This window comes from Lissotriton helveticus, chromosome 5_1, assembly GCF_964261635.1.
Source record: "Lissotriton helveticus chromosome 5_1, aLisHel1.1, whole genome shotgun sequence".
In the NCBI taxonomy this organism is placed as follows: domain Eukaryota; kingdom Metazoa; phylum Chordata; class Amphibia; order Caudata; family Salamandridae; genus Lissotriton; species Lissotriton helveticus.
Genome location: NC_136065.1, coordinates 2,098,844,754 through 2,098,865,072, shown reverse-complemented (window position 1 = coordinate 2,098,865,072; position 20,319 = coordinate 2,098,844,754). Strand labels below are relative to the sequence as shown.

Genomic DNA, 20,319 nt, shown 5'->3' with positions numbered 1-20,319 from the left:
AATTAAGATGAAAATTGAAGGTACTCAAAAACTGCCAGTGATTACAGAGCTATTCTTGAAAGTTTAACATGTTCTTTTGCTTTTTCCTCAGAGTGTCTTGACTGTGTAATCATGGAAACGCCCACATCAGCGTCATAATCCTTGAGAGCACCCAATGAACCATCGGCTGCTTTCATACTCAGTGTTATTAGGAGTTTAATATGGGATGAGAGCACATCTTCAGGACCGGAATCCATTTAGCAGTAACGTGGCGTAGTGGGAGTAGTGGGGCTACGCGGAGGTACATGGAGTTGCAAAGGAACTACGCAATGCCACCCACCTCCACCCCCCCCTATATTAACAATTAATTGTACTTTAGTTAACATTAAAATAAAACCACTTACCTGGAATGCGGCGTCCCCAGGCTACCCTCCTCCTCTTCCTCGCCATCTGGGTAATTCTTTGCGAAAACTGTGCATGTGCGTGCGTGCGCCCGTGCTTGCGCATTTCTTGCGAGAAATGCACATGTGCGGGCACGCGAGCATGCACGGTTTTCTCAAAGAATTACCCAGACAGTTAAGAAGAGGAGGAGGGCAGCCCGGGCACACTGCATGCCAGTTAAGTGGTTTTGATTTACTAGAAGTAATGTAGATTTACTTGTTAATATAGGGGGGGGGGTGGAGGCGGGGCTTGCCAACTCCGCTACGCTGTGGAGTGTGCGGAGATTTGCCTTCTCCGCGCTCTCCGCAGACCGCGGAGGTGGCAAATCTCCGCACACTTCGCGGGTGGAGCAGAGGTCTCTGCCCAGGTTTATTCAGCAGTTGGCGCTGGACTTGACACTGCACCTGTAGAGGGCGTGGTGCTGGACTTGACACTGCACCTGTAGAGGGCTTGGCACTGGAATTGACCCTGCACCTGTAGATGGCGTGGTGCTTGACTTGACCCTGCGCCTGTTGAGGGCACTGTTGTATAGAACACTCAGGGCTTCAGTTGTTTTAGAACTGAATCAAGGGTGCGAGACATTTTTTTTTGAGAGAGAGTTTTATATAGCGCGAACTCGACACAAAGGTATCGGAGTGCTTTACATGAGCACCAGTTGCGTTACAGAGGAACATATTCATTTTGTTGGGCACAGGAAGATTACATGATTTGCCCAGAATCGCAGGATGTTGAGCGTCCCTGCCGAGACACAAACCTGGTTCACCAGCTTTGAGATCAACTGCTCTAGCCATTAGGACACATTCTCCCCCGCAGAGGTGGTGGCAATTCAAGGATGGAACCTGTTTGCCCCTAGATCTTCCAACATCTTCATATAATAAGGCAGCCTGTTCAGCGTCTTAACTACAACAAAATGGGTCATTGATTTATAAAGTTTTTTACCTCCCAATATTGCTGATGGGAAGGATCATTCTGACCAAAATGATTGTTTTACCTATGCTCCTGTCCTACTTTGTAAACCTGCTGGTACTAATATCCCCCTAGTTTTATAAGGAATTTGACACTACTTTTGGAAATGTAATAGATAAATGAGAGAGAAATTGTGGCTCTTACAAAATTAGGGCAGTCTAGAATAGAACGTGGCTTATGAGCCAATACCTGGCTGATTAACTTAGGATATAGGATAAGATATATGCTTGTAAAGCGCTCGATTGCCGTGGCGTGTTGGAGCTAGTGTATGTGAAAGGGAGTAAGCCTACACTACCAGGAGAACTAGGTGGAGGTAAACAGCCATGTTTTCAGAGCCTTCCTAAAAAGCTGCCGAATTTCAGTTGGTTGCAAAATGGATGATGGCACCAAGAACGGCAAAAGCGACATATGTTTACAAAGTACTGCCACCTCTATACGTGGTAACTGCTGCTGGGGAACAAAATCCACTGCGGTGGTGGATGTACGAAGAAGGCACTGAAAAAAACAAGACTGAAGACAGACTATACCCCAGAGTTTCCCTAGTGGAATCGTCCTCTAGTTTGATAAACTCATGAAGTCTGAGAACATTGGTCCACAGAGGATAGATATGGAGTACATAGGTCAACCAGTTGAAGTGTGGAAACTCATGACGTCTGACAAACTTTGGCAGGAACACATAGTTGCTGATGGATAGGTTGTTACTCACAGTCTACAACATCAATAAGAAAGTACAACTTTAGGGTGTGGAAACAAGGGGCCACCTTCTAATAGGGCACTGCAGATAACGCTGGCTTTGAGTTTGCAACAAAAAGCAGTGACTTACTGTGCGATTTGATACCCGCATGAGGTTTGAGGAAGTTTGATTCCGGTGCGAAGTTCACCCACACTTCACATTCTCAGATGAAGATTGGATTAGAGGAAGAGGCTTCGTGGCCAAGGTGAGCGGGAACACTCATCTGATGTATACCGATGTAACTATCTGCATCAAGCATATGTAACCCCTAGCCGTGTATGTAAAGTATAGCAGGATATATCACATTCATGCGCCAAGTGCAAGCTGAATATATATGTGTGAGTTCTGACTTGAAGTTTAACTGGGAAACAGTTGAAAAGGCGCTATTGGAGTTAGCTGGCAGAGGGCGCCTCGATAAACCTGGGGCGTGTTGTAAATACACCTAAATATTGATGGACTTATTGGACTAAGAACCTGAAAGACTTGGTCACCAGAATGTTAAAGATTTTCCTAACAGCAGAACCCGGTGAGCCAGGCGTCAAGGTACCTAGAACACTCTGATTCTTTACATTTAGGGAGCCGGTGCAGCTTGGTCAACAAGGAGCATGCTGATGAGAATCTAGAGGGATTCAAAATCATTCTAAATCAGACTCAGGAGTCAAAAGGAGATTAAACCCCCTCAAGACCCACCACTGCTGATTGATGTAGATGGGGCGGAGCTAAAGCCAGTTAAAGAGTGATGGCTCTTCACATCCTCAACCTCCTAGAACCACCAAACCAGGAGATGGAACCCACCCCTGAGGAGGTGATGGAAGTTGGTAGGTTAGGTAATGTTTACCTCAGGGCTGGTCGAGCATCCCTTCCCCTCACTCATCAGGCCCTCAAGGGGGAAAAGTGAGGGACTTCAGCAACAGGTGGCGTCTGGACCCTTGATGGAAGTTTGGCTACAGCACAGCATCCCCCTCATCCCTGGGTTAAGACTAGAGAGAAAAGCTCAACTCTAAGATATTGATCCTCAGCAAAAAAATGGGTTTGAATAAAACATATTTTTATCTTACTTTATGGTATACATGTGAAATTATCACATGCCTTCCTAATCTGTATGTTAGCCAGGGAAACCTATATTATGCATAGTGAGCCAGGGAAACCTATAACATACATCCTGAGCCAGGGAATCCTATATTATACATCCTGAAACATTGCACTGGGCATAGACCAATGGCTGAAACATGGTGATGATAACCAGATGGACGGGTGACTTATAACCCAGCTCTGTTGCTCAGTACTCCACTAAGAGCACCCCGTTTTTAATCCAATCAGGATATCCCCCCAACAAATTAACTGTACAACAGTCCTAGATTGTTTTAGTTTCTCCATATATCATCTGGCATAACAAAAATAAATCAAAAAACTTTGCTCCCACAATCATGTGGTAGAGCCAACTCAACCCTAGTATGAGTAAGAGTGTGGAAAGACCGAAGATGAAACATTGCACAAAGTGTGGGTAAGGGTCTTGCAATTCCCAGCAGAATATGCCTTACTGTAAAGTTTGTGATTTGGGAACTCTATTAAACCCTCTCCCCCCCTTCTTAGGTGGACTGTGTTATTCTAGCATAACATAACATATGAGTTTGTTAAATCTTGTTGAGTAATTATGCACAATTTTGAGAAAAATTATGTAAAATATGTGTGATTATGCAAAACAGTCATCTAGCAATATATTTTAGATCGAAATATGTCCTCGTGTCAATTTATGATGCAAGGGCCTATTTCTTCCAAAAAGAAAAGAAAACGTGTGATAAATACAGCTGCTGTGAACAACAGCAGCTCGTATTCAGGTGGTTTGCGTAATTCCTCTGTCATAATTTTGTCGCAAACTATAACTGTGTAATTTCTGGAAATGTTCATACCAAGTGTAGCATGAAATTCCTAGATTTACACGAATGACGTCAGCATAATTAAAATTTTGTGCAGGCCTGAACACAAAATGTGTTTGTATAGTGCACATTTGCCCCTTGTGGCATCTTGTCACTCTGGTGAGTCGTTTTTCACTGTGCAGTTCCCTGATATTACCACAGATACTGCCTGCAGCAAGCACAGATGCATGTAGTCTCCCATGTCTTTACACACACCTGTGAAGCGTGTCTTTACAAGTTCAACACTGTGCTGGTTTGCTCATGTGGGACACTTTTTTAGTCCTCTAATTCACGAATGAGTAAAACTTTTTTTTGGGTTCCTCTGCATCTCTTCTCTCCCAATCTGACTCTGTCTTACAGGGAGCCCAGCACTGAAACCATCTTCCCATACAAAAGCTTCAGAAGTGGTTCTCGCTTGCCAAAGAAAGGGATTAGAGTGAGTTTCACAGGGAATAAAGCAGTAACCCACTGAGCTGTGCCCATGAAATATTATTCTTTGCTATGCATGGCACAAGTCCTTTGCAGTAGGCGTATTACAGTCTTGCCAAGTACCACTCATCAGGGGTTGGACTAAGGTATTTTAGTACTGATGTCCGCATCACCGCACTAAAATAAGTTAGTCACGCATACTATAGCTCCTGGAAGAATCACAACACGTCACTTCATATTATGATAAAAGCAGCCACTGCCAGCACCTGCTGCGCTACTGGTTGTCCAGCGCCGCAATTAGGAGCTTATAAACGACTACTCTTTGTCTGTTAGGCAGTAGCGTTGTGACTTATAGTGTCAAAACTTCTCTAAAAACACACATATACTTCTGCCCTGCAGCTTAAATACATTTGCACCAGGCCCAGCCCTCCACCAAGTCGCCTGGTGTCACTGCAGAACATAAAAGACTCCCCATTTGACTCTTGTTTCGATTATTGTTTTAGGTACTGGTTTTTATTCCTCTATGTGATTATTGTACGTACTCCCCTTATCTCTCTATGCTCCATCGCATAGCCCATTCCTACTCGTGCACTCAGATTATATTCAGATGTTATGTTTATTCTAGTTGATTCAATGCCCATTAGATTCCCCATGTTAGACTAATGTTCTGATTTGTTACCTTTGCCTCAAATTGTAAAGCGCTCTGATATCCTTCGGGATCAAGTTTGAGCTATATAAAACTTTATAAATAAATAATCTTATATACAAGAGAGGATTCAGAGACTGATCCTCTGGCACAACACTGAGAATGAATGTGGCAAAGCTCCTTACACAGGATAAGTGGCGCTTTTTCTGAATTTAGTTGCTGAAAGGAGCCAAGCGAATATTAACCAGCATGAAGAAATTTGTTATTAAACACTGAACCCAACACATGTCCGAAAGGCAAGTTAAGGATACGATGAAGCAAAGAAAGAGATGATGTGCCATTCCCACAAAGGTTAAAAAGGCACCATACTGCATGAAATTATGTGCAGTCTTTCAATAAAATATGGCGTTCACCTCAAATGTTGAACTAGAAATATTGGTAGCTGAATCTCTTGCACTCACCAGTTGTTCATATATGTTATGTTATGTTACTGCGACTTATAGAGCGCTAAAGCTGCCCCAGCAAAAGGGCATCCCAGCGGACGACCCTGTGCATTGTTTTTTCTGTTCTACAACTTGGATTTCCTTGTTTCATATCAATTTAAGCAGTGCCTTAATCATCAACGTACCTATATTTTAGACGTTAATTAATTTCATAAGCAGGAATATCACTCCCTCTTAAATTAGTACCAACATATTTTAACATTTCATAGAGCTTACAATAAAATGTATTTAACAAATTATAATAAGCACACATTTAAGGCTGAAATAAAAAAGTGAATTGACAAGCATTGGTAAGCTAGTGTCCATCAATTTCCATAGATGAACAACTACGGCTTTATTCTACGTGTGACCACAGGTGACCAGCTTGTAGCAATTTTCTAACTACCTGGTGCTTAAAAGACAGTGTGATTATCAAGCATGTAGTTCTAAAGTTATGAAAATCAACCAATCAGCCCATGGCCACTCGCTTGCAAGGGGTTGGCAAAGAACCTTAAAGTTAATTGAACAGCTAGAGCGGTCGACTTCGAAGCTGGGGAACCGGGTTCGAGTCTCATTAGCAACGCTCAACATCCTGTGATTCTGGGCAAATCACTTAATCTCCCCTTGCCTATCAAAAAATGAATGTGTCCAATCTGTAACGAAACTGGTGCTCATGTAAAGTGCTCTGGTACCGGATATCTTCGGGTCAAGGTTGAGCTATATAAACTAAAAACACAAATTAAAAAAAAAACATTAAATCACAAAAAAACATTAAATCACAAGTACGTTGCTCCCCTCCATCCAGGGATAATTTGAACCTCCATCTGCTCTCCAAAGAATCTTACTTGTATAGAACAAGAATTAGTTTTACCGCCTCCACTAGATCTGTTGGCTGGAAGGCCTCCTAGCAAGAACAATATGTTTCAGGCGCACAGTATTTCTACAGCTGTCTGCAGCGTGACACAGAATGGAGCCTACAGCTCAGATCCAAATCTGTCTGAACTGAAATAGCAAGTTGAGATTAAATTAGTTACACCTTAAAATCATCATAGAATGGGCCAATCAAGGAAACTTTGCAAACATCTACTTTTCTTTCAACGCATTACATACTTGACTTACCCATGGTGAGGGTTTTGTAGAAGAAGGGTGTTTAAAACCATGCTAGTATTTTTCTAAATTACCCCTCAAAATCAATTACTTCACTCTGTTGTTTATCAAAATTACTGTATGTAAATATAAAATAGTATGCATTTTTGGAAATGTTTGCGTTACACATAAACATGACCTTTTTTTAGTTCTAAGTATAAATATAGAACCCTGCACAGACGTGCATTTTTTTAATTATAAAGAATTGTGTGTAGGATGACGAAGAATGCCATGCATGCATTCCTGACCACAGCATCATGGTGGCATAACAAGATACAATCCATAGTGGAAGAGGTGTGGCGAGGCGGCCAGGGTGCCTGACTCCAGACCACGGGGTTCACGGTTCGATCCGGCAGCAGGTTATCCCAGCACCATGTGACTCTGGGCAATAGCTCACTTAATCGTCCCGACGGCCCCCAGCGCTGGGACACCTCTCCGGAGGTAGCTGTACGCTTTACAAATGCTGGTATTTCATTTTCATTTTCGTTTCATAACAAAATGCCACTAAAAGGACGTGCCCTGGAGGATGGATGAATAAAAATAAAGCAATATGTGCCTGTTCAGCCACAGAATAAACTACAAAAACAACAATTGATGGACAGAATGCAGAACAATGTCATACATTCACCCCAGTACAGAGATCTGGGCCTAAATCCATCGTTTTTTTGCACTCCACACCACCCCAGGTCAGACATGGCTATATGCAAATCAGCCTTGACCCTGTGCCTCATGGGAACAGTCCAGCCTGAACTGCCAAGCCATGTCTTGCCACTGGATTCAAGCAAGTCGGGCTGAAGACGGCTGGAATGCCAGAAACCGGTCCTCGGTTGCCACTGGATTCAAGCAAGCCGGGCTGAAGACGGCTGGAATGCCAGAAACCGGTCCTCGGAAGCTTGTTTCCGGTCCAGGGAAGACATGGCTTGGCAGTTCGGGCTGGACTGTTCCCATGAGGCACAGGGTCAGACTGATTTGCATATAGCCATGTCTGAACTGGGGTGGCAGAGTGGGCTAAAGAACGGTGATGGATTAAACCCAGATCTTTTGACTGGGTGTGAGTGTTTGATTGATTCAGATGCTCCGTCCATCACCACCCCCTTTTGTACCGCTTTTGGCCGCCATAAGTGTGGCAGGGTATGCTCAGACGTGAGTCCCTTTCTCAATTTGCCACTGGATTCAAGCAAGCCAGGCTGAAGACGGCTGGAATGCCAGAAACTGGTCCTCGGAAGCTTGTTTCCGGTCGAGGGAAGACATGGCTTGGCAGTTCGGGCTGCACTGTTCCCATGAGGCACAGGGTCAGACTGATTTGCATATAGCCATGTCTGAACTGGGGTGGCAGAGTGGGCTAAAGAACGGTGATGGATTAAACCCAGATCTTTTGACTTGGTGTGAGTGTTTGATTGATTCAGATGCTCTGTCCATCACCACCACCCTTTTGTACCACAGAATAAACTACAGCAGAAAACTTAGATCCACCCCAAGAAGAGGTGGGCTCATGAATGTTGTGTGTAGGGCTTGAGATTAGAATCCTTCCCAACCTGTACGTTTGTATACAACTTGTATTCATTGGTAGGCATGCCCACTGCACTGCGGAAGGAGATGTTTGCAGAGCTTTGGCAAGTGCTGCTGATCACTGATAAACCCATCTCTGTGGACTATCAAGATTTTTTCCATCCATGGGAGGAGTTCTGTCAGACGACAGCATGACAGGCATGATGGGACGTGTAGCATTTATCAGCTGTTTTGGGTGTGTGTCGTGCGCTGTATAATGTGGTGTGTTGGATGCACTGTGTGTGGACACACATTGAACAAGTAAAATAAGTGTAGTCAAGGGTAGCAGCTGCCAGTACCAGCCAACCTACTGAACTGCACCATATACATTTACCACCTCACCCTCCTCAATGATTAACATCTCACTTACGTCATCAGCTAGTCTCATGTAAACACAAACATGTGACCCATCCCAATCCAGTCCCAATCCTCAAGGCTCCAGAGTCAGCCCTCACCTTATACTTCCAAAGACTGATGAAGTCCCACTACACCATGTTCACTCTGGGACAAAAGGAACCCAACATCTGGACTTTGTTAGCCCGCTACTGTGTCTTCTCCAACCCTTTTCAGCACGATAATAATAATAATACAGACATTTCTAAAAGCGCGAACAGTTACCTCGCCAGGTGGTGTCTCAGCGCTATGTGAGCAGCTCAGTGAGACAATAAGTAACGCCAGTGGATCAGATCTTTTGAGTGAAGAGCCAGGTTTTTAATTGATTCCTAAACCCAGTTTCTGATGTTTCCGACTGAATGGCAGATGGTAGGGCATTCTACAGCTTCGCCAATGAGCGTCATGTGCTGAAAACGACAGGCGAGCATGCCCCGACATGAAGAATACATTCACTCAACCAGTCTTAGGCATCATCCATGTGCACCCTTCATGATTTAAATATCCAAGGTGCATCGGTGCCAGGGACTTGTGACCAGGAGTGAACATGGTACACATTCTGTTTTCAGGACACGCGCAGCTCCACTCACTTAATGTAACACTGAAAGCTAAAGTACAAGTATCAGAGGGCAAAGACAGACCAGGGCAGGCTGGGCCACTCATACATGACTTATGGCAAACTAAGTTCTCTGACTTTGCAAAACCGTAAACTTCACAAGTGCAGTGGCATCTGCGGATGTTATGTTATGTTATGTTAAAATATTTGTATAGCGCAACGTTCACCGGGTAGGTTTCTTGGCGGTTCTGAGGACAGAGCTCTACATAAATTGAAGGCTTAGATGGAATAGGCTTGTCGGAATAGCCACGTTTTAGCTGTTTCCTGAACTGAAGATGGGAATCAGTAGACCGTATTGGGAGAGGGAGGGAGTTCCACGTTTGAGGAGCCAACGTGGAAAACCGAGTCCCGCCATGTTTGAGGCGCTTGTATCTAGGAAAGGTCAGGAGATGTTGACCAGAGGAGCGGAGGAAAAATCCAACCTTCAATGACACTTTCTCAGTCTCTCACCATTTCATTGACTGGAATACTGACTGCCTTCCAAATTGTGCCAACTGGAGAAATAAAATGCACATTAACATAGGGGTTCTTGCAATCACTGTTGAAATGCAGAATATCCTAGCCTTGACATAACACAACAGGGTGCGGGTATGTTTTTTTTTTATAGCGTATGTTTCAAGTGGAATCTTTAATGCCCTCCTCTTGCTGCTGGTGACACAGATTAAGGTAGCAAAACTTCCTGTTCCCTGCAGACATCTGTATTCAGCACAAAGCATCTGACTGGGCTGTCTGTATCAACAGCGGACCGGATGCTGGCACTCATAAATGCCTGCAGAGGGCGACTGCACAAGACCTGTAACGAATTACCATTTGCCCAGATTGCAAACGAGCTGTGCCAATTTAGAAAACTAGTCAGATAGTCTTGCACCAAAGAGGTTAGGAAAATCTGCCTCCACATCAAAAGTTGATGCCTTATTTTTAACACAGAAATAAGCTGGCTTAAAAAGACCACAGCAAGACAATACAAAGCACTGGGGAAATAAGGAAGCATTGCTGTACACTATTTAAATTGCCTTTGCAAGCAGTTTCACATGCATACGTGGAAGGTTAGTAAAAAATAAAAATACCGAAATACAGGGTCCCTTCCAACTTGGGTCAGTCAGAGCCATGCACGTAATTACTTGAATGTGTCTGGCTTTGCCTGGCGCTAGTATTTCAGCAGCGGGTGCAGCCAGACGTTTCATCAACCCCTCCAACTCCTTACTATATGGAGCATTAAACACCCACAAGCTTGTTTGAGAAAATGAAAAACGTCTTAAAAACAAGCCTAATCACAGATATATTTTGCATTACCTCATTGTCCGTAGAAATGCCAGATAACTATAAATGAAGCCGGCATAAGGTTATACTTATGCTGAGCTATAACCATCACTTGGGAATTCCTCCTTCAGAAGCACAAAATTGCTCTGCAACGCGGTGTTGAGTGCTTTTGGGGTGATTTTTTTTTAATTGCCTGTTGAGCAGAGTTAGGGCTGGTCAGCGGGAAGAAAAACAAGCATTTACAAAGCCAATAGGTCTCATGTTTGGGGACCTAATGACTTTGGAATGTCTTTTGGCAATGCTGTACAAGGTCAGAGAAAAAAAGCAAAATGCTTTTTCCTGATGCTTCGGCATCAGCACAAAAAAAAAGAAGAAAAAAGGCAGAATGATGTGCCTGCTGCTGGCTGTTGCGTTTTTTCGCCGACGCATTAATGCCTCACAATGCTTGCACACCCATGGAATGGCACAGGCAGCATTTGCTTTGGTTATTTATTTACAACATTGCAAATGAAGGTGTCCTTAACAGGTGCTAATGAAAAGCGCCGGTGTTGATGGTTAAGTGCGGTGCTGAGCACCAGAAACCACTGGCTCAAATTAAGCACTGGTAATTGGCAAAAGTTTTGCATGCGAGTACAGCAGATTTAAAAAACAATTTTTGCCCAAACCAAGTCAATACATAAGGTAGAATCTCAGGAAGTTGCCTTTTATTGTCAAAGGAGAATTACCAAGTAATCTTACTGTAACGTCAACTATAATATTATTGAATTCGATTTTAGTTAGTAGAATTTATGTTTATCTTTTTAATGAAAAAATTAAAGATTGTAGAACACTTTTAGAGGGGGAGTTTTGCTAAATGCTATACAAGTGCGCGCATTTACAATTGTTCTGGTAAACATTTTTATGAGATGTTTGACAAGATTTGAAAACGTCCTAAATTCAAATATTACCAGGGTAAAATATTTTATTAGGATGCCACAGCAATCTCTGCAACACTTACAGCCCCTGTAAGGAATAGGCCAGAGGCAACCCAGGTGTGACACAAACGATTCAAATTAAACACTCCAAAAAATAAAAAAATGACAGATTTTCTACATTAATGTTTTTTACACTGGCCTGACCCAATAAGGACCATGTGTCAATCCTATAGTATATGCATTCAGTTCCATAGTCATGCATATAATTCCGTTTAATTCAATAACACAACCCTTCTGATCACACTCAGAGTCCAACCAACCAACCATGCATCACTTATTCTTCCGCTAGCAAGCCTTATAGCTATGACGTCTGTAATAGGACGTCACACAAAAGGAGTGTTACGCAGCAGAGGGATAAAATACAATTGTGGCCGGTGCAGGTAAGAGCGGTAGGTCGGGCGGGGGGGGGGGGGTAGAGGAGGAGTCGACAGAAAATGGAAAAGCGAGCACAAGGTAAGTGGTTGTATTTTATCTTTATTTATTTTTTCCTATTCAGTCGTCTATCGACTCCCCCGCCCTCTGCACCACCCCGCTTACCTGCACCAGCCGCGCCTGGTAATCGACAATGTTAGTGGATAAAAAAAAAGTAGTTAATTTGATTTGTGTAGTTTGGGTACTTCATTGTATAAGCTCCTCACATATCTCCACAAAGCTCTCCATGACAAAAGGCCAGCATACCTGAACCACTAACTCACATTCAATGTACCCGCCAGACAACTCTGTTCCACCCAACTCACCCTGCTCCGTTCCCAGGACCCACACGGCCAGAACCAGAGGAAGATCCTTCTCCTACCTCGCTGCCAAGACCTGGAACAACCTGCCCCTGCACCTCAGGCATTCTGTGTGGCTGACTCAATTCAAGAAAGACCTCAAGACCTGGCTCTTCGAATGATCCACCACCCAGAGGGGCCAGTCCCCCCCACCCAGTGACCCTCACAGGGGAGTCGCCGTGCTATACAAGCCCCTGATTGATTTGGTTGAATAAGAAGTACAAACTACATGTTTTGCTGCCATTGGAGGGAATCCCCATCTCTTGGGAAAAGGCAGAGAGAGTTCACTGCCTGATGTGAGCTGTGACTGAGCTCCTGCAATGCCTAGGAAAAACTCAAGACAAATTAAAAAAGGAAACATCCAAACTACGTTTAGTTAAAAAAAAGTAAAAAATGCAATGAACTATCCACAAAATAAAGAAAAATGGTTAAAGTGTTGGACAGTTATTCAGAACCTTTCTCATTTGGAAGAATTTGAACAAATGTGCAATGAAAGTCAATGGGAAATACAAAAGCCCAAAAAAAGGGTTAGACTCCACAGAGACGTCTTGCCATGACTCAGCAATGAAAAATGACAAGCAGCTATAGCTGGAATCAACGTCATGTATTGTCCCAGTCAATGTTTCTCATTCTGACTTAGAAGAATTACTAAATCAATAATATGTCCAGTTTAATGAAGCTGAAGGTTGAATAAAAAACAAAGATTTATTTTACTGTTTGGCGGGCATTTAACCATCCTGCCTTTCCACCTGATCTATGAATGTCATAGTCACCGCCACCTTGGCAGATTACCGCCGCGTCATTTAGAGTTCTCTTTCTGCTTGACGGAGATATCTGTGACTTGACAGAAGCCACTGTCACCTCTCTGACAGTACATTAAAATTGTTGAGTCACTGCCATGTTTCATGCAGCCAATCAGCAAACTTTGTTTTTTTTAAAAGAAACTCCCAAAGACTTCTCCAAGTCTGGGGGCACCCTTTTTATTTATTTATTTTCCTGCTTTTCTTGGTGGTCTCAAACAGTAAACAATATATGCCAGAGCATCGACCTTAAGTAGGATGCATGGTCTGAGGTACTTAGGTTGACAGTCTAACATCCTTTAGGGTCATCGGTCAAAGGTGTCCGCTCGCAGAGCCAGCGAAGGCGCCTCCCACAGAAAAAAAATGGCAGGGGGGACACTAAATAGAGCAGCAGAGCTGACAGTCAATACATTGAATATTTTGAGTGGTCATCCACATGGCAAGGTCTCCCAAATCCAATGATGAATATTAGGGTGAAATTGGTCCAGGAGGAAAAGGTATCAAGGCTGAAGGCATTTAGGCAGTAGCTGATAAACCAAAGTCTGTCAAGTCATGCAAGATGCAAATGGAAGATAATGCTTTCAGACTTCAGTTATGTCCCAGACTCAGACAAGGAAGGTGTGGCTGATTTGAAGGGGAAGGTAAGGCTCATAAATCTTTAGTGGGAAATAAAAAATGTTTCTTTAAGCCTAAATGATTATTAACTCCTGGATAAGCACCATAAATGGGTGATCAAACCTAAAATTAGTTTAGAATAGCGAAAATGCTGGCAATGGTTGCTTCAAAGTATGTGTCCCTAATAATGACTAGGGAAAAGCCTCATTACACTTTTTCTTGCTTTTGTTTAAAGAAGCAAAGCTGGTAGAAATGTCTAAGCAATCTGTTGAGCGGAACTCGTGTTGAAAATGGAGGGAAGACTCTTTGGTTTCAACATGATTGAAAAATACTGATGTCCATAGAGAACATCAGAAAGGTGGTTAAATCCATAAATGGAAGCTGAGTTGCTGTCTTTGACAAACCTACTAATGCCATTTTGCCACAAAAGTAGATAAGACGGGCTGAGCAGCCCCGGATGCAGCTTTTAAGGATTCTTCACGCTTGAACCTCAACTGAAGCCTCTCAGAGGGCCACCCATCAAACCACTATTTGGAAAGGGACACAGAAGAGACCCACAATCTTTAAGCCTCATTTCTTCACCATTGAGGGCAATAAAATCCTTCACTAAATTGTGATCTGTTTGTTGACGCGGTGGCCGCTATCTAACAAATACCACCCCGGAAACAGAAAGGCTTCCAGCATGAACTCTGCCCTTTGCTATTTGATCCAGAAGTCAACCAACACCGTCCACGCGCCTGGTGGACATCCAGTCCATTGCTGGCAAGGATGATTGTGGCCCCATTGGAACAAACTTAGAGGCCTCTGTGAATCTGAGGAGCATATTACACCGGTTACCGGGGAGGTCAAGTGGGGTGTGTGAGGTGAATGGAGAACTAATATCCTTACAAGCAATGATTTGAAGCAGGACTGCATTAATGGCACCCAATTGTTTCATCAAGTCAGTGGCTTCTACTGCTAGGGTTGCATCTCATCACATTTATACAAACAAATGGATTGTGACACATATTTTCTCACATTATTTAAAAAATATTCACAATTTTAAATGGGCCATCCAAACTAGAGTAAAAAACATTTCTTTTGACCAGTCCTGCCTCGCTAACAATCACCGACGCTAGGCGCTCCAGAATGTTGCTTTGTTTGACAATGTCTGTGTGAGTTTGAGCCATCATTTGCAAGATAACCCGCAGAAATGACTGTGAACGAGGATTTGAATATATATTTATTTTATTGGTTAGAGATATTTTAACTGTTTGATTGAACACTAGTTAATAATAGAAAAAATTACCTATCACTACAAAGTAATAGCTTGATATATCTGTTAGGGTGTGAAAGTGTGGTATTCTTATGTATTTAATGGGTTGGCGCGTTGCTGTGTTGGTGGTAGAGAAGGGCGGTGGTTGGGGTAGTGGAGCTACAGGTTGAAGATTGTCCTGGTCTGCTCCTGCAATATTTCGAATACATCCTGTTTTCTTTTTACCTAGTAGCCAGCACATTCCTCAGAAAGGATTAAAAAGATAATATTGTGCATTAAATAAAAAAAATAAGCTAACACAAATAATACAGACCAAACCTCTCTTACCAGTATACACGTTTCTAACATTTTGTCTGGTGAATACTACTTACCTGTAGCACTCCTACCTGCTTTTTATAGAACACCTTAATTCCCAGAGTCAAAAACAGACATCCATCATGAGAAACACATGAAGACAATGGACACATTGTTCTTTGTTCATTTTTTATCAAAAACCCACAGAAACCATGCAGCTATACACAGGTTACAAACGTAGCATAGAAAATATTTTACAAACATTTATTCCAAGCAAAAAATGTGTACCAAAGTTCTTATTGAAAAAGTACCTCTGGCTGAATGGCTTTAAATACTGGCACGTCCATCAGTGTTATCTGGCTCTGAAACACAAAGAAATCCCTTTTAGTACGTAATCAATAATCATTTGATTTCTCATTGCTGAAAAATAGCAGTTGGTAAACATAGAATGCATAGGCATCATTATCTAATGCATTGCCTATCAAAATTAATAATCAGTAATCACCCTAAAACAGTTGTAACTAATGGTGTGTAAATGTTTGTTAAGATTTCTCCCAATTTTGGGAATTTCATGTTTTGTGAAATACCTGTAATTTTGGAAATTATGTAATTGTGAAATGTTGGACTTTTTGCCTTGGGGTGTGGTTTCAAAACAAAATGTCTTTCAGTAGCCAAGTTAAAGCAGAAAATATATAGCTGTCGACACGTTCACCTCGATCTAGTCTACTGGAGTGTTTTTTTTTGCAATCGATTCAAGTTCACGTGCGATACTCCAAAGTGCATTTTGTGAAATTCAGACATAATTTTGCATAGTGTTCTGAAACTTTTACAAAACTTTTGAGAACAACTCTATGTGATTTGAAAACACATGCTGAGCACTTTTGTTTCCTTTCCTAAGCCCCACAGTTTTGCTTATGAATTAAGATCTGATGAAAAATAAGAGTCGTAGGGGGATATGTACAATAGAAGTGGGGGAGCGTGTTGTTAGCCTCCTGGGCTTAACGACACGCTCCGCCACTTCAGAAACGCAAGGCTGCACCATATTTACAAGAATGTGGTGCAGCCTAGCGTGTCCCCCTGCAATGGCGCTAAGTTTAACAACTTAGCGCCAACGCAGGCACCCTTGCACCAGAGTGCTAGGGTGCCTGCGTGCAGGGGAACATCGGTTATGTGTAGGAAGGTGATCCTTCCTGCACATAAACAATCCTTAAATGCCATTTTGTAACTTTCATGTGTGCTGCTTCATGCAGCACACATGACAGTTACAAAATGGTATTTTTTTTATAAGGTTTGTTTATGTACAGGAAGGGGCACCTTCCTGTACATGAACCAACCATGGCATTTTGCTTTTTCCATTTGTGATGCACAAGGCAGCACACATGAAAAAAGCAAAAACGAGGAGAAATCATGCATTTTATTTTGGCACTGCCTCCTATGTACGCCACCCTTGTCCATAAGGGGAAGCGACAAATACAATGGGTGTTGCGGTGGTACGCCCACCACAACACCCACTACACGCCCCTTTCATGCTAACCATAGAGTGAAAGGGTGTCTTATGTACAAGGCAGTGTTAAGCCACTTTAAGTGGCTTAACACTGCCTTGTACATGGGGCAAGGCCCCTATCGCCACAGGAACGTCACAAAAAGTGACATTCCCATAGCGACAGCGACTTGTACATATGCCCTATAATTTGGGATTTGTCGTAGCTTCCAGAGATTTACCCCAAAACAGGTACATTCTAATGAAGAAGTGTTTTAAAGAGCAGAGGAGTTACATTTCTCTGCATTTTATGAAGCAGTGCTATCTCCAATCAAACTTCAACCTAAGGTATCCATCCGGCTCCATCTATTTTGTCTCTTCCATGACAATGGTTCCTCGTAAAGTGCGGATATCCCTGTGGTTTCTATTCCACCACAGAGCAGGACGTGGTACCCACCTGGTGAAACCCCTGCCATGCCGGGTGGTTACAGATCATGCTGCCCTTCTTCAATCTGTGAAACATTCAACTAAACACATGACGCAACACTGGGACACAAACTCAACTGACGACTTTATCCTGAGGCAAAAGGGACAGAAGTAGTGAAGCAAATCCGTATCCCGCTGAAACAATCTGTGGGTTCAATAAACGGGTGTCTGACCCATCGCTAGTCTCTGGGCGACATGCACAGTATGGCTGATCTGGGCCCCCATTTGCCAAAGTGGATCACAACTGTATTAAAAGACAACAGCTGACCGAAACATGTCCATGTTCTATTTCCCTCAGATTAAGGGAGCAAATATTCAGTCAAGGATGACGTATATTTGAAGTGCTCCTCATCTCCCTCAAACCTACACCTTACCGTCATTAAATGCTTCCTTTTTCTATTTAGGAACAATGTAAAGACGTTTCTTTAATTTGCGGAGATTTAACAGTGCACGTGTCATACTAATACCAGGTACTAATCCAATGTACATACAATTTTACCACTTTGATCCATATTCACAAAGGCTGGTATAATTTGTATATCTAAAGCAGATGGTAAGGTATTTAGAAATAACAGTAGCGAAAGTAGCCTTTGAAATTTATATCACTGATGTACAATAGGAGTAGTTTAGCTGCCTAAAGTGTACTCATGGGGAATTTGCTGCATGTGGAAAATACTTATGAAAACTTGGTCCAAAAAGGTGCATTTCCAAATAAATATTTTTTATGTATTTTTTCTATACTTAAAATATTTTCTCTGTGAAGAAGCCCCTTTCACTATACTCCAGAAAAATGTGAACGTTTTTCTTCCTTTTCCAAACCTTGAAAGATTCTCACTGGGCTTCCAAAGGAGTGGTTCTGCACGTTTCTAGGAGTTTACAAATGACTACAAACCTATGAGCTTGTGGTAGTTCATTTAATTGGAAGATAACCCTTGCCTCATCAATAACAGCCCTTTCAAGCCTCCAATAGAAATCCACCAAACGAGATTATTGCCATCCAAAGTACCCTTCGTGTTTCGAAAGCAAGGATCATCGCAAAGCATTTCGAGCCCCTTCCTCTCATTCCAGGATCTAGCGCATCCCTCCATGGAAGAGACGAGAACGTTCAGGCACTAGCAATCTGGAAATGAGCAAAATCACTTGACCCGTCCACCACTTGGCAAGCTAGCATATAGGACGCCAATGGAGCCCAGATGTCTTTAGGGCGAGAGACAATCTTTTCAGTCTGTTGAGGCACCCCAAAATCTGTACTGCTCTTTTGGGGCAGTGTTGGATCTAGGGGGCAGCAGCAGATATAGTCTTTGCCATCCTCTGCTGCCTTAAAAATCTCTTTGACTAACTCCCTAGGGCCATCGTCTTCTAACGGGATAGAGGGTCTCCCCTTTTTCCACCAAAATACACCCTTCTCTTTCTGCACCTTCCTCTGTACCATCCTCCTTCCACCTAACAATTTTCTCTCACATACCTCGATTTTGGAGATGGAAGTCACTGCCCTGCTAACCAAATGGTGACATAGATGGTGCATCTGGAAAAAGGGGCACAGGATTCGATTCCCTTTACCTCCAGGTCCCCAAAAAGAATGGTGGTCTGAGACCCATCATGGATCTCTGTCCTGAAAACCTGTTCATTTACCAGGACAAGTTTAAGATGCTGGCTCTGAGCCTTTTCTTTCTGGCTCTTACTGCCAGAGATTGATTATTATTCCTGGATTTTCTGAACACCAATTTTCATCTTCCAATTCTCCCCACCCACAATGGTTATCTGACATTCTTGGTGGGACTCCAGAGCTATCAGTTCACTGTTCTACCATTTTGACTAATGGTTGTTCTACATGTTTTTACAATGGAACTGGCAGTTGTGGCAGCTTCACTCAGATGATAGGCAGTTCTTGTAACTGATTAATGAAAGCAGAGTCCCCTGGTGCTGGTCGGGGATGATTTTCAGCCGAAGACTGGGGCTTTACTATCACCACCCAAATGGCTCACCTTTCTCTGGTGAATATTCTGACCTTCAGAGGAACAGCACGAGACAAGACTGTCATAAAGGTTTTTCCGAATCCTCAGAAGAATGAAGATAGTCAGGTGACGATTTCAAGGTTTGTGTCTCAGACTCAAATCCTGGTCCTGTAGGTCTTGTGCCTTCTTGGTCTCATGGACATATGCATCCTGTTGGTGTCAGATGGTAAATGAGAACCATTTAGTGGTACCTGGGATCACAGAATTTCCAAAATGATATGTGCCCTAACATAGGTGGTAACTCCAAACAGACATTTGTTTTGATTACAGGGCCTACACCACTCGGACCCAAGCAGAACGGGACAAGTCGGGGGCGCTGCTGTCGTGGTTGGCGAACCCGGCGCGTAGAGGTACGCCGATCCTGGAGTTTTGAGATCTGGGGAGGTGGTGTATTATACTCCACAAGCCATCAACACACACTTTCTGAACTATTATATCACTCTTTATCTGAGTAAACTTGACCCTGGGGCTGCCAAAGGAATGTTTTTTTTAGAGGGGATAGAACTCTCCCAGATTGATAACGAGGCGGCAGAGGAGCTTGGTAAAGATGTTGAGGTGGGGAAGTGCGTAGAGCCATCAAGCATATGGCTAGGAACAAGACACCGAGGATGGACGGCCTTCCGGTAGAATTCTATTCTGAAATTGTAGATATCCTGGCCCCGAAGCTGGTGGTATTATATAAAAAGGCACGAGGGGAGGGTTGTCTTCCTACCTCCACGAGGAAGGCAATCATTGTGCCTCTCCTAAAGCTGGGTAAATTGTCCTGGTACCGAACTACATAAGGACCGCTTGCCATGCTTAATCTGGACTATAAAATATTAAGTCGAATCCTGGCAAGTCGACTATTGGCCCACATTTCGACGTGGGCCGAGCAGGATTCATCCCAACTAGGAACACGGAGATGAACATACGGAGGATACTGCGTATCTTGAGGATGGACACCTATTGCAGGGAAGAGGCTTGTATTTTTACAGTTGACATCGAAAAGGCCTTTGATAGCCTAGAGTGGCCATTTCTTTTTGCGGTCCTGAGGGCGTTTAGCCGGGGGGACCGCTTTGTGGATTGGACAGCGATCTTG

The 20,319-nt window shown here is 43.1% G+C and overlaps 1 protein-coding gene across 1 annotated transcript in view; it reads right to left on the bottom strand.

Annotated features, from left to right (window-relative positions):
* The window catches only part of RALGPS1 (Ral GEF with PH domain and SH3 binding motif 1), a 1,636,862-nt gene that overhangs the window by 1,255,547 nt on the left and 360,996 nt on the right, over positions 1-20,319 (bottom strand). The window contains exon 5 of the mRNA XM_078646110.1: positions 15,572-15,622. Coding sequence (XP_078502236.1) covers positions 15,572-15,607 — 36 coding nt within the window. The 5' untranslated portion in view covers positions 15,608-15,622. The remainder of the gene's footprint in view (positions 1-15,571; positions 15,623-20,319) is intronic.